Source organism: Neophocaena asiaeorientalis, unplaced genomic scaffold (genome assembly GCF_003031525.2).
Source record: "Neophocaena asiaeorientalis asiaeorientalis breed wild unplaced genomic scaffold, Neophocaena_asiaeorientalis_V1.1 scaffold134, whole genome shotgun sequence".
Taxonomy (NCBI): Eukaryota; Metazoa; Chordata; class Mammalia; order Artiodactyla; family Phocoenidae; genus Neophocaena; species Neophocaena asiaeorientalis.
Window position 1 is genome coordinate 13796152 of NW_020185339.1, and position 17765 is coordinate 13813916.

At 37.7% G+C, this 17765-nt stretch overlaps 1 protein-coding gene across 3 annotated transcripts in view; it reads right to left on the minus strand.

Annotated features, from left to right (window-relative positions):
* The window catches only part of NUP107 (nucleoporin 107), a 45478-nt gene that overhangs the window by 16822 nt on the left and 10891 nt on the right, over window positions 1-17765 (minus strand). For all 3 annotated transcript variants that reach the window (XM_024737105.1, XM_024737104.1, XM_024737106.1), the window contains 10 exons: window positions 16737-16840; window positions 14220-14347; window positions 13471-13519; window positions 10549-10620; window positions 9823-9911; window positions 8006-8084; window positions 6107-6220; window positions 2167-2257; window positions 1954-2030; window positions 12-71 (listed from right to left, as the gene is read on the minus strand). In XM_024737105.1, the coding sequence (XP_024592873.1) occupies window positions 12-71; window positions 1954-2030; window positions 2167-2257; window positions 6107-6220; window positions 8006-8084; window positions 9823-9911; window positions 10549-10620; window positions 13471-13519; window positions 14220-14347; window positions 16737-16840 (863 nt within the window). The remainder of the gene's footprint in view (window positions 1-11; window positions 72-1953; window positions 2031-2166; window positions 2258-6106; window positions 6221-8005; window positions 8085-9822; window positions 9912-10548; window positions 10621-13470; window positions 13520-14219; window positions 14348-16736; window positions 16841-17765) is intronic.

Consider the following 17765-nt stretch of genomic DNA (forward strand, 5'->3'; position numbering starts at 1 on the left):
AAATCACATACCTGCTTGAGATTCCCACTTAAAGCTGCATAAATTGCTCTCTCATATCTATTAAAAAGCTCCTGAAATATAATGAATATAAATAAAATTGAACTACTGTTTTTCTTAGTATGTCAACTTTTTCATAATCTGGAAATCTGCAGTGTCTTCTAAAATGAACTTATTTACTCACCTGACAGTTTCTAAACTTTAGTAAAAGATCTAGTAGGGGAATAAGAAGGAAGGACCCCTTAGTTTGATATAGCCAATGCTGAAATCTTCCTGAAAAGTCAAATATCTAAATTTCAAATACAGAGTGAAAGCAGATTCAAATCTAATGGATGCTTTGATTATTTATTATAGGCAAATTCTATTCCAGATAGACTCTGTATAGGTGTTTTCCCCTATAAAGTTTCTAAATATCTAATACTACCTGATAGTGACCTAAGAACAACATCCAAACAAGGCACACTTGGAGCCTGTCACGCATCAGTTTGCATCAAATTCCTAAGTAGAATTAATTATATTCATCAAATTATCCCATTTTACTTCTGGATTCTATTAATGACATTCCTGTTTTCTCATCATCCAAACAAGAGACTTCAGAGACTCTCACTATACAACTGAGTCCTCCTCTGCATTGTTTCCAGTTTCTGGTCCTGACCATTTTTGTTCCGTTCTTTTGTACTCTCCATATTAACCCAGGGCAGGCCCTTATTACTTAGTGTCTGAATAACTCTGACAGTCTCCTAACTAGTTTCTCAGTCTTTAGTTCATTCAATTTTAAGCCTATTTTCCACTGCCATGCTAATTTTCTTAAAGCACTGCTGTCATGTGCCCTCAAGGTTTTGATGGCTCACCACTATCTATGGTACAAAGTTCCCATTCCTTAGAGCAGCACTTGAGGACCACCACTGCCTGCTCTTAATTTACGTTTTTCAGTCATCTTCTCATTACAGTCAGTTCTGCTACAATGCTTGTTTTGAAAATGTGAATTTGTTCCAATGCAATTGATATATCAAGGAACGATTTGAACATAATATAAACTTCCCATTTCCTTATGCACAATTTTGTGTACAAGAAACATTAGCTGAATACTGAAAACACCTAAATGAACCAAGCCACTTGGAAATACACAAAACTGACACTCCTCAAACATCTACCAGCTCCCTGGGCTCTCCAGGTGTATGATAAGCTAAATCCATCCACATCAACTGTTACAATTTTGTTTCATTTCAGATAACCTCCTTCTATCACCTCTCAATAACTCACAAGCTGTAACCCTGACACCTCATTCCACAAGCAAACTCCAGTTCTTTTTCAAGGTAAACTGCCATATTTGTTGCAGTATTTATGTGTTTATTTAACAATGTGACACTGTGCTATTATTATTAAGTTTTTAACTTTTTATGTGTCACTGGTGGTTTTTGAGTACTGTGCTCTTAATTCTATTTTCCCTAAAATCCCTGTGGATTTTCTCCACAATTTGTCATGCTGTAGTGATTTTTAGGAATGCGTAGGTGGTGTCATGACAGAACTGACTATATTTCCTCTTGTGAGCCTTCTGCTCCAACCTGGTAAACCTACCTTCCCTTGACTTTTCCCAACCTAGGCATCCTACCGACAATTCCTTTCTCTGCTTTTCATGCCCAACAACTCAAATCCTAGTAATTTTTAAAAGATCGATTCAATTCTCTTTGGAAGCCAGCCCAGTGCTTATTCTGTGACTTCATCCGCTACCTTTTTTTGTATTTTTGCCTTATTTCAGTGCTTAATTCTTAGTACTCAGTGTGTCTGAATAACTCTGATTCGTAAAGCCTGTCCTGTTCTTCAGTTTGATTGGAAGTTCTTCAAAAACAGGAACTTTAGTCTTAAACTACTCTCAACATTTCATAGCATCTTCAGCAGGCCTTCAGTGAATTATGAGTAAAAATCAGTATCAGTAAATATTTTACTATATCTTACATCTTCCGCCATTCTCCAACAACTTATTTTCCAAATGCATCTATATGGATTCCCTTCAACATGTTCTAATTCTGTTCCTATAAAACAGTAAAAGAAATAAAGTTTATAGTTTAAAATGAGATCTCCTAATTTCAACAATTTCTAAAAACAAAAGCTATACTTCACAAAATTGCCATTTAGAGCTAACTCTCAGAATAAAATCAATTAAAATACCTCCATTAACATTGGGGTCATGATAGAGCTTCCAGCCTTCAAGTGTTGCAGCTCTCCATGCCTGACCACAGCGTTTGCAGAGTCGTTGTGCCTTTAGAAACAAGAAACAGTGGTTGGTCATATAACCAATGCAGTACTAAAGAAGTACTTGTGCCTTATAGAAAAGTACAAGCAATTTATGAGGACTAGATAACTTATGGCATAGATGTGACAAAGGATGGTGTAGACAATCAGTAATGGCGTTTCCCTTCAGCCATATGCATGTCTTTCTGTGGCCTCTGCCCGCCCACGGGCCTTCCTGCCTTCCTCCCTCCCTCCCTCCGTCCCTCCGTCCCTCCCTTCCTTCCTTTCTTTCTTTCCCTAATAATCCGTTTGCTCTTTGATTCTGGGCTTACCACTAGGTGCCCACGGTGCCCACAGGCATGTAATTCTGCTAGAGACAAATGGGCTAAAGAGGCTGATGACCCTTGATTTATGTAAAAGTATTACAAAAGCACTGTTAGTCTCTATAATGACAGGATGCTATTGCTCATTCAGCCCATAAAGATGATATTTCTTCAAATTAAATGTGACCAATCAGATGAGCTTGATATACCAGTGAGATAGAAACATGTTTTTTGGTCCATCATCTCTTTAGGAACCATCTCTCCCCATTTAGTTCATATGGTTTGAATAGGTCATATGATTCCATCTCTGAACTCAAGGATTAGGCATGTGATGTAACAAGAATCACTCCCAGGACCCTTGCCAGAGATATTGGGAAAGAGAGACACTCCTTTTGCTGGGGTTGCTAACTTGCAGGAGGATGTAAGGCTGGAGCTGTTGGTGGCCATCATGGACACAAATGGCTTCTTGAGAATGAAGCCACAGAGAGGAGTGTCAAGAGCCTGGGAGAGACAGTATCCTAAGGACATCTTCTAAGTCCCCGAATCCTGCTTTTATAACCAGATATAACCCTCTATACTTCTCTGTTCCATGAGACAATCAATCCCCGACCTGTAAGTAATTTGAGTTGGGCTTCTGTCATTTGAACCTACAGAATCTGATTAATACAACCAGTTAAGGGACTTCCCTAGTGGTCCAATGGTTAAGACTCCACGCTCGCAATGCAGGGGGCCAGGGTTTGATCCCTGGTCAGGGAACTAGATCCCGCATGCTGCAACTAAGAGCCCACATGCCACGACTAAAAGATCTCACACGCCACAATGAAGATCCCGCATGCCATGACTAAGATCCGGCACAGCCAAATAAAAATAAATAAATAAATAAATATTTTTTAAAAAATTGAACCAGTTAAAAAGTATCATACCCAAAACATCATTTTGGATTTATGACTTTTAAAAATTATGAAAGCTATGTAGCAACATGGAAAAATATTTTTTAAATATTTGATATGCTATCTAAAAAAGGCAGGACAAAATCTGAATGCAAAACCTTAAAAACATTTTTCTAAGTGAAATTAGCCAGACACAAAAGAACAAATATTGTATGATTCCACTTACATGAAATAGCTAGAATAGGCAAATGCATAGAGACAGAAAGTAAATTAGGTTACCAAATGCTGAGAGAAAGGGGAAATAGGGACTTACTGCATAATGGTTATGGAGTTTCTGCATGGGGTGATGAAAAAGTTTTAGAAACATAGTGGTGATGGTTTCGCAACACTGTGAATGTAATTAATGTCACTGAAATTTACACTTGAAAATGGTTAAAATGACAAATTTTGTTATATATCTTTTATCACAATGAAAAAATCAATACTGTAATATACCAAAACTATTGACTTGGGCTTCCCTGGTGGCGCAGTGGTTGAGAGTCCGCCTGCCGATGCAGGGGACGCGGGTTCATGCCCCGGTCCAGGAAGATCCCACATGCCACGGAGCGGCTGGGCCCGTGAGCCATGGCCGCTGAGCCTGCGCGTCTGGAGCCTGTACTCCGCAACGGGAGAGGCCACAACAGTGAGAGGCTCGTGTAAAGTGAAAAAAAAAGATGTACAAAAAAAGGCTTGTAAGTAAATTTTAAAATCCCACTATCTGTGATTATGTAAAGGTAGTGGGACCTTGAGAGTTTTTATTTTTCAAGGCTTTCAATAATGTGATCATATTTTTGTTTTGTTTTTAAAAATACATCCTTACTTGCCATTGTGATTCCTAGTATCCTGCACATCACCTGGCAGAGTGGCTGGGACTCAAATATTTTCTGAACAAATGAGTACGTGTTACTTCTTTTCTTTCTTTCTTTCCTTTTTTTTTTTTTGGGGGGGGGGGCGCCGCACCACCCACGTGGCTTACAGGATCTTAGTTCCCCAGTCAGAGATTGAACCCAAACCCTCAGCAGTGAAAGCTCAGAGGCCTAACTACTGGACCACCAGGAAATTCCCCTTCTTTTCTTAATTAAAAAATAAGAATGATGTTTAATAATCCAACACTTACTACTATAAAAATTACTTAATACATGCTAGTGGTTTGTAACACAGAAGAACAAACAACACTTTGAGCTAACATATTTCTATCTAAAGAACACTGCCAAGAGTACAGCAAAACAGGTATAGCATAATATCTGAAGCTTGAAGCTCCTATGCATCAGACTACCTCATCTAAAAAGTCCACAGAGGGCTTCCCTGGTGGCGCAGTGGTTGAGAGTCTGCCTGCCGATGCAGGGGACACGGGTTCGTGCCCCGGTCCAGGAAGATCCCACATGCCTCGGAGCGGCTAGGCCCGTGAGCCATGGCTGCTAAGCCTGCGCGTCTGGAGCCTGTCCTCCGCAACGGGAGAGGCCACAACAGTGAGAGGCCCGCGTACCGCAAAAAAAAAAAAAGTCCACAGAGCCATCCAGTAAGCTGTCTAATCAGATACTTCACACCTTACACACAAGACCTTAACTATCACAAAGGAGGTTACTTTTTTTTAAAAAATAAATTTATTTATTTATTTGTTTTTATTTTTGGCTGTGTTGGGTGTTTGTTCTGTGCGCGGGCTTTCTCTAGTTGCAGCGAGTGGTGCGCAGGCTTCTCATTGTCATGGCTTCTCGTTGCAGAGCACAGGCTCTAGAGCGCAGGCTCAGTAGTTGTGGCACATGCGCTTTGCTGCTTCGCAGCATGTGGGAATCTTCCCGGGCCAGGGATCAAACCCAGGTCCCCTGCATTGGCAGGCAGATTTCCACCCACTGTGCCACCAGGGAAGCCCAGGAGGTTACATATTAAAGAGGTGAAGTTAAAAGGAAGAAATTTGAGGGGACCATAGTCTTCAAATGCTAGACAGTGTCAACTAGAAGAGCAATTAGGGTCAGACTTATTCTTAACTCTTAAAAATCCAAACTAGAAATAGGGACTTCCCTAGTGGCGCAGTGGTTAGGAATCCGCCAGCCAATGAAGGCGACACGGGTTTAAGCCCTGGTCCAGGAAGATCCCACATGCCGTGGAGCAACTAAGCCCATGCACCACAACTACCGAGCCCGCACACCTAGAGCCCGTGCTCCACAACAAGAGAAGCCACTGTAATGAGAAGCCCACACACCGCAATGAAGAGTAGCCCCTACTCGCCACAACTAGGGAAAGCCCATGTGCGGCAATGAAGACCCAACGCAGCCATAAATAAATTTACTAAAAAAAAAAAAAAAAAGTCTTCATTCAATTTGTTAAAAAAAAAATCCAAACTAGAAATAATGGGGCTATGCCTAGGGTATGCAGTACACTAATGGGAAGGCAAAGTTTGACTTCTTACAAAGGATTTTCTACCAGAGTTTTGCAAACTGAAGTGCACTGCTTTCTGAAGCAATGTGTTCTTTATCACTAGAAATGTTGGAACAGGAGTTAGATCCAGAAATACTCTGAAAAAGATTACTGCATTGAGGAGGCATACTCAGTGGTCACAAAGATCCTTTCCAACTTACAGACTGTGACTTTTTGATATTGGACAAGCAGGGTATATACATCATTTACCTCTTCTGTCATTCCAGCACGAATCAGAGTGAAAAGGTATTTAAGTAATCTGACTTCATCTTCTCTATCCAGATCATCAAGGGGCATCTTCTGTCTTATGGGAGCATCAGGGTCCTACAAAAATTAATTAATTAATTAAATCATCAACTATAAATTCTTTATATGCACATACAATGTAAACATCAAGAGATGATAAATGTCTCCTGAATTACATACTGAAATAAATTCACTGAATTTACTTAAGTAACAAAGGGAACAAAGTGTCACAAGTGTCCCAAATAGCCACACAGCTGTCTGTTGCCCATTCAAAACAGACTCTGTTGGTCCACAAAGGTGCATACTTCAGTCAGGCAAGCTGGAAACAGCCCTAGTCCAGCCCAGCAGCTCTAGAAATTCCACTCATAATTCAAGCTGACTTGAGCTTTACCCTGTCGTAGCAACTACATGGCCCAGTTAATCCTAAACAGAATTAGGCCTAGATGGAGAATGAGCAGAGGAGAAACTGCAGGAATCACAATGCACTCTGTGACTAGAAGGTGCTTAGCTGGTTCTTTCTGAGAACATATGAGAAGAGAGCCCAGTATGGGACTAATGCTATACAAAGCACACCAACACCCAACAAAAGAAATTTTAAAACAGATTTCTAATAAATACCTCCACCCTCAGTTATTCCTACCAACTACCTTTCAAGAATAAAAAGAAATGGGCCTTTGAACACTGGGGATAACATAGTGTCCTCATTTTTGCGGCAAAGAGCACACATGATCTACATCAGCAGTCCCCAACCTTTTTGGCATCAGGGACCGGTTTTGTGGAAGACAATTTTTCCACAGATGGCAGGGGTGGGGGTGGGGGGAAAGGGGTGGTTCAGGCGGTAACGGGAGCGATGGGGAGCGACGGGGAGCGGCAGATGTAACTTCGCTCACTCGCCTTCCGCTCACCTCCTGCTGCGTGCCCCGCTTCCTAACAGGCCGCGGACCGGTACCAGCCCACAGCCTGGGGGTTGGGGACCCCTGATCTACATGATGAATTTCAGATTAAAAGCTATTTTAATGTGACTTTAAAAGAGGAGTAATTCTTATTCCAAATGTTACTGAGTAATATGATTATCAATTCAAAAACTGGAAGGCATAATAGGTCAACTGGCTAGTTTCACAAATATTTTGCAGACAGATATAATCATTCAATTTTGGAACAAATGGTTTCTTTCTGGCAAAAGGAAATCACCACTTTCCAGATGCTAAGGGTAACTGATTTTTAGTTGCTTGCTACAGGGGTAATTATGCTACAATTTATTACAAGAACTTTCAGTAGTTTCCAAATAATTTTCATCAAAACACACTTTTGTTACCAAATGGAATTTTACCTATTTTTTCGACTGTTACTTACTTCTCTCACTCTTCACTATAAACATTTAATTCACATGCCTCCACCTATCACAAAGCTCTGTTCCTTCATTTCTACAATAATTAGACTCCCGTTCTTTTCAAATCCACTATTACTCCTATAACTCATATCCTAGAATGACCCTTCTAACCTCAAGCTAATTCACAAAGCTTTATTTTTTTCCTCTGCTTTCTATATAAAAGAACTTTCATAGGTCACCACCTTACAGCTGCAGAGTCAAACCTTGCTATAAAGTCAAAATTAATTTGTTTTAATGCTGGCAAATCAAGAACACTTTCTATAATTTCTTTTACAATTTACAATCTATAGGCCACAGATGGGTTCAAATATATGCCATCAAATTCAAACACAACTTAGTAATTTTTAGAGTTAAACAGTATATGCAATCCTTCTGGAAACTAAAACAAGGATCCAAGAAAATAAAAATTCTCAGCCTTTAGGAATAAAAATCACTTAACTCTGAAGGCAACTTCCATTTCAAAGAACACTTACCAATTCAGTGACAAGAGGACGGACACTTCCTATGTAAGAAGAGAGCTGCCGCTGTTTCAAGGTATGCAGAGTATTTTCCCTGAAAGAATAAGTACAACTTTTTTTTAAAAGAGGAATTTTAATAGGTCTACTTAAAAAAATCAAGTCAAGGAAAGAAAGAGAGTACAAACTCAGAAAAAACATGCAAAACGCTAAAATAAAAGGGCATTTTAGCTCAGATGACTAATGATGTTGAGCATTTTTTCATGCCTTATTGGCCATTCACCTATCTGCTTTTGTGAGGAATCTGTTCAAATCTTTGTCCTTTTTAATCTGGCTGTCTTCTTGCTACTGAGTTGTAGTTCTTTATGAACTACAGGTTCTTTATGTTTCTTCCAGTCTGCGGATTGCCACCAATTCCTTTTCTCAATGATGTCTTTTAATGAGGTTTTAATTTTGATGAAGTCAAATCAATCTCTTTCTCCTGATTACTGCTTTCTGTGACAATCACTTATTCGCCAAGTCACAAAAATGTCCTCTTATGTTTTCCTCTAAGAGCTTTACAGTTTTAGCTTTTACATTGGGGATTATGATCCATCTTGAATTAACTGTTGGGTACAGTGTGAGGGAGGTATCAAGGCTAATCTTTGTTCACACAGATATGCAGTTTTTTCCTGCACAGTTTGTTCAAAAGACATTGCTTTCCCCACTGGATTGCTTTGATGCCTCATTAAAAACCAAATGACCACAGAAGTGTGGCTCTGTTTTAGGATTCTCTATTCTCTTCTATTGACCACCAAGAAAAGGAGACTAACTCGTAAAAAACTTGTAAAAACCTTAACAGGACATATTAACATAAAAATTTTTTTTTCTGAAAATGAAAATTTCTCTTTCTCTCAAAAACCACAACTAACCAAGATTTAAGATTAAAAAAAAAATTTGGTATCACTAATTTCCTAGTTAAGCAGAGAAAAAACAATTGATTTATAGACTTGATACATATATAATGTTACTGAATTCAAAGGCAAACCGAACTTTTTCTTTAAGTCTTGAAATAAACTGTCCCTTTAACCTAGGGGTACTTGCTTTCTGGTTTCAAGGTCTTACAATAATTTAGAAGCACTGAAGGATGCAGGGAAAAGCAATTCAAAAACAAACACAAAAACACATACAAGTAGCTAGAAACATGGGAGAATTGTCTTCCTGATAATCAATTATGATTATTAAGAAAATATGGCAGTGATTGTTTGAAAACTTGAATCAGACCATGTCATTCTTTTATTCTCAAGGTTTCCCATCACATTTAAAATAAAGTCCCAAACCCTTACCTGGGCTACCTGTAAAAGTCCTATATGAGCTGGCTCTCTTCAATCTCATTTCCTACCATTCTTTTCTTTGCTGTGTTCACACTGGCCTCCTTGTGCAAATGCTTTACCTTCTTAGAGTCTCTGTAGTTCCTGTTCTTGCCCTGAACACTTGTCCCTCAAATTTTTGCATGTCTGGCCTCCTTTATTTCTTAAAAACCTCTTACCCTTATTACCTGTTACTTCCTTTGAGAGGCCTTCCCTGGTCACCTCTCCTACTTAAAGTAACTCCCATTACCATCCTCTATCCATCAACTCTGATTCTTATTTTTTTTCAAAGCTCTTAGCACCCAATAGAATATATACCTATTTGCTGTCTAACTCTCCTATACAATTATAAATTCCACAAAGGCAGGGTTTTTATCTGTTTTGCTCACAGACTGAGTTCAGTAAGAACTGAATAAATATTTGTTGAAAGATGAATAAACAAAACCAACATTAAATGACTTCAACAATAAAAGTTTAGTGACTTACCAATATACTGACTTTGCATAAAACTCAATATTATCCGAAAAATCTCCGATCTCATCTTTGGCAATGCTCTCCAACCAATCTACCACCAGCTAGGAAAGGAGGGGAAAAAGAGTATTAACTATAAAATCTGTAAGTATTTTATTTGAAGTAGTATTACTCCTACCATTAATTTAAAAAAAAAGGTTTCTAATTCAAAAATACCAAGTAACAATTTTTTCTATCACTGTTTTTACTTTGTAAAGATGTATAAATATTATGGCAAAAGGTATTTTCTATAGGAATAATACAGTTTTTAACAGGCTATTCCTGGAAATGGTGGAGCTATTATCTGAAAACAAAAAACAAGGTTCTTAATTCTTTTTAATTATAAATTAAAAGATCAAAAAGAAAAAAATTAGGAAAAAAGTTTGACTTAAAAAACTTCAGGACTTCCCTGGTGGTGCAGTGATTGAGAGTCTGCCTGCCGATGCAGGGGACGCGGGTTCGTGCCCCGGTCCGGGAAGATCCCACATGCCGCGGAGCGGCTGGGCCCATGAGCCATGGCCACTGAGCCTGCGCATCCGGAGCCTGTGCTCCGCAAAAAAAAAAAGGCCCGTGTACCGCAGTGAGAGGAACGCGTACCGCAAAAAAACCCAAAACCAAACAAAACCAAAAAACTTCATTTCTTTTATGTCATTTACCTTTCTCCATATTTCACCAAAACAAATGTAAAAATTCTAGTCATACCTGACTTTGTCGGACAAGTGAATCTCTCTGAAATAATGCTTCCACAACTGCTTTTTCACTGGCATTAAGAACCTATTAAAAAAAAAATGGTGGAAAGAAAGAAAAGAAGATCCTCAAGAACATTATTTCAACAGAAAGGTAAAAGAATCTGAAATAAGTATATTTAACCACCTATAACCATTTTAACATAGCAAATCTGTATATTCACCTTTGAAAAAATTTTATAAGTACGTTTCAAACTGCTAGATCAATGTGCAGCTGCTCTTACTTGATATTTTAATTCTTGGTTATGCTTAAAATTTTTAAGTTCTATTTCCCCAGAGATGTTGTTTTTGGGAAAAATAAAATACAAAACAAAATGAAACAAATCATAATAAAGGGTAGGATGCAGTCATGGGGCATATTAGGAAATTAACATTTAAAAACTTTAGGACTTCCCTGGTGGCGCAGTGGTTAAGAATCCGCCTTCCAATGCAGGGGACATGGGTTCAAACCCTGGTCTGGGAAGATCCCACATGCTGCAGAGCGGCTAGGCCTGTGAGACTGTTCACCACAACTATTGAGCCTGCGCTCTAGAGCCCACGAGCCACAACTACTGAGCCCGCGCACCTAGAGCCCATGCTCCACAACAAAAGAAGCCACCGCAATGAGAAGCCTGCGCACGGCAACGAAGAGTAGCCCCCACTCGTCACAACTAGAGAAAGCCTGCACACAGCAACGAAGACCCAACGCAACCAAAAATAAATAAATTAATTAATTAATTAAAAAAACAAAAAACAAGGTACCTTCCTTCCAACTGGCAAAATCAAATGATTGATGGCAGAGTAAACATTTTCACACACTGTGAGAGTGTAAACTAGTACATTTCATTAGGAAGGCAACATGACAAACTCTATCAAACTTTGTCCCAACAATTCACTTCCAGAAATATAGGAAATACTCAAATATGCAGGTAAGTGTGAAGAATGTTCATTGCATTATAACTATAGCAAAAATACTGGAAACAAATATGTCCAGCAGAATGTCTGAAAAAAATTATGGCACATTTATACTTTGGCATACTATGAAAATATAAGGTAAACGTATACAAATTGACATGAAAAAAACTAAGAAATATTGATGAATAATAAAAAACTCTCAGTATAAGGTATAAATGAAATCATACTATACAGTAAAAAAGAAAAAAACACCAAACCAACCCCCCCACCACCCAAAACTACATGTATGTATAGAGCAGGGAGACTAGATGAAGCTATTGACATAATTCCTGCAAAAAATGATGAAGGCTTTGGCTTAAGTGGTGGCAAGAGGAACAGAGATGAGAGGTCAGAGTTGGAACAGAAGAGCTAAAGTGAGCAAGATCTGATGACGGACTAAATTTTGAGATGAGGCAGAGAGCAGTGTCTAAACCCTGGCTACTCAGAGTGTAGTTTACAGACCAACAGCATCAGTACCACCTGTGAGCCTCTTAAAAATGCAGAATCTGGGCTTCCCTGGTGGCGCAGTGGTTGAGAGTCTACCTGCCAATGCAGGGGACACGGGTTTGTGCCCCGGTCTGGGAAGATCCCACATGCCGCGGAGCGGCTGGGCCTGTGAGCCATGGCCACTGAGCCTGCGCGCCCGGAGCCTGTGCTCCGCAACGGGAGAGGTCAAAACAGTGAGAGGCCCGCGAGCCGCAAAAAAAAAAAAAAAAAAAAGCAGAATTTTAGGCCCCTCCCCAAACCTACTGAACCACAATCTGTATTTTAACAAGATCCCCAGGTGACTCATGTGCACAGTAAAGTTTGAGAAGTGCTGGCTTAGGGGACATTCGGGTTCCTTGGAAAGTTGGCTATGGTGCCATCCACTGAAAGACAAAAGTGGGTTTGACTTTTGACAGGCTGGAGTTACAGTGCTTGAAAATTATTTTCTTTAAAAGAAAGAAATACGGCTGACCCTTGAATAATGCAAGGGTTAGGGCACTGATCCTCCTTACAGTCGAAAATCCACATGTAACTTTACAGTTAGCTCTCTGTACTCCTCATTCCTCTGTAACCAAGGTTCTGTACCTGAGGATTCAACCAACTGCAGATCATGTAGTACTGCAGCATGTATTTAGTGAAAAAAATCTGTGTGTTAAGTGGACCCACACAGTTCAAACCCGTGTTGTTCAAACGTTAACTGCAGAAGGTGCTGACTGTTGAAGGGAGGCAACGTGGCTGAGTTCCCCTGGGTCTGCTGGGAGGAAAAGAAAAATATGGAAAGACCATTTACAGAATGAGACAGAGCCGGGGGACTCATTCCCTTCAGGCTCTATCTTCTCTCTGCTTGGAGTCTCTAGGAGAGAACAAAATATATTCTAGCACTGCAGAGAAGTTTGCACAATTTAACAACTTGACTAATACCTTTACTAGGACCCAAGTCACTGAATCCTGCAACACTTCACCCAGACTGCATTAAAAAAAGGCTTCTGCTGAATGGCCTGAGGGACAACTCCCTCAAATTACCTAGGAGGTCAATGTTTGATTTCGAGGATAATGAGGCATAGCCTTCATTGTCTTGGAGGATCCTTTGTCTGAAGGAAGGCATCTCTAGAACACTGTGGTTGACCTTCTCAAGGTTTAACTAAACATTTCAAAATGACATTCTCAACTTGATTTTCAAAACAAACCCCACAAAATTGTATGTGTATATATGTATAAAGATGCAGAGAAAAATGTCTGGTAGAATATGTACTAAATTGTTAGACTGAACAGTATGAGGGATAAAAGAGAACTTTAACCTTTCACTCTATAATGTAAATCAATTTTGATTATTGTATCTTTACTTGTAAAATTTTTAAAATGAAGAAACTCTAGATGGAGGGTCAAAAATCAAATTCTACTACTAAAAACATTTGAATTTTAAGCATTTATAAAGGAAAAAAATTAATATAAAACTTACAGTAATTACAAACATACTTTCATCTTCTAATGCAGACTGTATTCTGTCTCTGGGGAAAAATAACACAAAATGAAAAAGCCTTATTTCATATGAGTAAATGAAATCACCTTTTTAAGCTAGATACATGCAGAAACCTGCATTCCATCCACTGTAAACAAATGAGTTTCCAATTAACTTAGCCAACATGCTTTTAAAAGCAAAAATCAAGTAGTAAATGTCTTCTGAATCTAATACTGACATCTGAACAAAAATGATATTTACTGAAGAGACAAACTGCAAAGTCTTTAGTGGCTACCTGCTAATTCATACACCTAACTTTTTAATATAATGTTTTCACAGGGCCCAAATGAAAAAATATAATTTCCTCTCAAGATTTTCTCATTAGGATGAGAAAGTAACAGAATGAGAGCCAAAACCAAGGAGCATCTGAGAGAAGAAAAATTTGGTTAACTTCTCTCGAACTTCTACATTACATAAAGTATATCTGTCAGTTCTTTTTCTTAATCTATCCTCTTCTAAATATTGCCGTATTTTTAGCACTTTCCTTAAATCTTTACATGTATCCAATTTTTGGTAGCTACCAGCTTATGATTAATATTCCCCTTTCCTTGTTAACTCACTTCTGACAACTAAGGCATTAGAAATGATAAGTATCACAAAATGGCAGAACCTATTTCCAAACACATCTTACGCTAACTTCCAAGTTAATCTGCCAGTTTATTTCTCTTTGAAGTCCTACACAACTTTACCTATACAAAGAAGCCAGCAGCCTCCATGTGACCATCTCCTGTTGAAGAAGCCAGAGCATACTGGCTGTTTTTGAAAACTTTTGAAGTCCAGGTGTTGCTCGGCTCACTATTTTACTCAGTATATTCACCTGAATTAAAAATACAAATGTAATAAGGTTTTCTATAATTTTGAGTCACAACTTTGTATTCTTCAAGTACACAGTGCTAAAACTAATTATATATATATTATATATGTACATATTTATATTATAAATTTTTCCTGTCTATTGTCTTTTTTAAATTGAGTGTAATATAACATTCCCACTAGAAATGGCCTTAATTTGAAGTAAGGTGTGTTTATGTGAGTATATATGTAAAAGTTTAACAGACTCTAGAGTTCAGATTCAACAATAACAGCCATGAGTGCGTTTTTCTCCTTGTACATCAACCCAGAAGATAAGCTAAATCTAACCTACACCCAACAAAATCATAACATGAACCAACAGAACAGCAATGAAAATTAAAAATAAGGTATCTGCAAATTTTATCTGAAAAATTTATACCATATAAAAAAAATCAAGAAAAATATTTTCCTAAGACTGGTACCAAAACATTGTCATTTCTAACCAAACCTTAACCAAAATCCCTCCTTGCTGTACAATAGTAGTTCTTAACCATTTGAGGACTTTTTGCAGAAGTCTAATGAAAGATATGGATGTTCTTCACAGAAACACACACCAAATTATTTAATAGGAGGTTTAAGGACCCAAGGTAAAAGAAACCTTTCTCAAAGGTTATGAATATTAAGAAATTAAGCAATTAAGAAACAGGATTGGTCTCATTCAGAAAATGAAGAATCACTACCAAAACAACAGGTTTCCCCACCCTTTAAAAAGTATTCACAAAGTAATGTTACTTCTGTCTTAAGGCCAGTGTTTAATAAAAGTATTATCTGTATTTCTCATTCCTTTAATAAATTCTCTATTGGAATCTTAACTCCAGTGATTCACTAGGTGATTATTATTGCTTTTGTTATTTAATGAAGCTACTGCTTTTATAATGGAACAATTCAGAAACTGATTATTGAACTAATATTAAATGCTCAAAAAATGTTGGCTATTACTATTATTTCAATTATTCTTGAATGCAATAGTTTCTTGAAGTCCTTTCCTTTCCTTTAAAAGAGACTTAATTTTTTGAGCAGTTTTAGGTTCACAGCAAAACTGAGTAGGAAGTACAGCGAGTTCCCGTTACTTTCTGCCCCCAAATACACACAACCTAACCCCCCACTATCAATATCCAGTACCAGAGTGGTACGTTTGTTACAGTCACTGAAGCTACATTGACATGTCATTACTACTGAAAGTCCACAGTTTACACAAGTGTTCACTCTTGGTGTTGTACATTCTATGGGTTTTGACAAACGTATAATAACATGTATCCCTCATAATAATATCACACAGAATAATATCACTCCCATAAAAAACCACTGTGCTCCACTTTCTATCCTTACCACCCTTTGAACCCTGGCAACTGCTGATCTTTTTATTCTCTTTAAGTTTTCCCTTTTCCAGAATATCGTATAGTTGCAATCACACCATACGTAGCCTTTGTATATTGGCTTCTTTCACTTAGTGATATGCATTTCAGATTAATCCTCATCTCTTTATGGCTTGATAGCCCATTACTTTTAAGGGCTGTATAATATTCCACTGTCTGGATGAACCACAGTTGATTTACCCATTCACTTACTGAAGGACATCTTGATTGCTTCCACATTTAGGCTATTATGAATAAAGCTGCTATAAACATCTATGTGCAGGCTTTTGTGTGGACATATATTTTAAACTCTTTTGGGTAAATACCAAAGAGTATGAATGTTAGGTTACATGGTAAGAGTATGTTTAGTTTTGTAAGAAACTGAGACACTGTCTTCCAAAGTGGCTGTATCATTTTCCATTCCCACCAGCAATGAATGAGAATTCTTGTTCTACACCCTTGCCAGCATTTGGTTTTGTTAGTGTTTTGGATTTTGTTCATTCTAACAGGTGTATAGTGGCATCTTGTTGTTTTAATTTGCTATTCCCTAATGATATATGATGTGTTTTTTTAAATTTTTATTTTATATTGGAGTATGGTTGATTTATAATGTTGTGTTGACATATGATGTTAAGCATCTTTTCCTATACTTATTTGCCATCTGTAGATCTTCTCTGGTGATGTGTCTGTTTACATGTTTTGTCCATTTCTCAGTTAGATTGTTCATTTTCTTACTGTAGAGTTTTAAGTTCTTTGTATATTTTGGGTTTTCCTTTTTCAAAGATGCAGAATCCTTTTGTCCTTAAAAGAAATATTATATGGACTCTCAACGTGTAAAAAGCAGAGCTGCTCTGGCCGACCTTCTAACCATGCCACACTTGTCACTACACCCCAAGACATCCTCCTTAAATATAGTATAGAAATTCACAAGTTGATGCTGTTCAAAAAAAACTTAAAGAGTACTGAAGTCTGACCAGCAACGCAGTGAAATTAACTTACCTGACTACTACAAATGTTTTCATACTCTTCCACAAGGTCAAAAACTGTAGTTGAAGAGTGCTTCAAAAAAGACTGCAGGAAATCAGAAAACATACTCATGGATGCTAGAACACATTAAAAAGAAAAGGAACAGAAAGAGTTAAATGACATACTTCTAGGTAATTCTGTTTGTTTTAAAAACTTAAAAACATAGCTACAAATCCTTTTTTTAAACTGCTATATTTCAAAAAATATATAATTGTGGTAAAATATACATAACAAAATTTACCATTTTAACCATTTTTAAGCGTACAGTTCAGTAGCAGTAAGTACATACACAGTGCTGTGCTACCATCACCACCATGGGACCACAGAACTCTGCATTTTGCAAAACTAAACTCAGGATAGCCAAGGCAATCCTGAAAAAAAACTAAGCAGGAGGCATCACATTTCCTGATTTCAAACTACACTACAAAGCTATAGTATTCAAAACAGTACTGGCATAAAAATAGACACATAAACCAATGGAAAAGAATGGAGAGTCCAGAAATAAACTCCTACATATATGGTGAATTAATATTTGACAAGGGAGCCAAGAATATTGAATGGGGAAAGGATAGTTTCTTTAATAAATGGTGCTGGAAAAACTGGATAATCACATGCAGAAAAACAAACTCAGACCCCTATCTTACACCACTCATAAAAATGAACTTGAAATGAATTAAAAACTTAAATAAGACCTGAACTGTAAAATTCCTAGAAAAAGAAAGTAGGGAAAAAGTTTCTTGACACTGGTCTTGGCAATACTTTTTGGATACGATACCAAAAGCACAAGCAATAAAAGCAAAAAATCAACAAGTGGGACTATATCAAACTAAAAGGCTCTATACAACTAAACAAACAATCAACAAAATGAAATGGCAACCTATGGAATGAGAGAAAATATTTGCAAACTATATACCTGATAAGAAGTTAATCTCCAAAATATATAAAGAATTCATAAAATTCAAAAACAAACAATCCGATTTAAAAATAGGCAGAGGAGGGGCT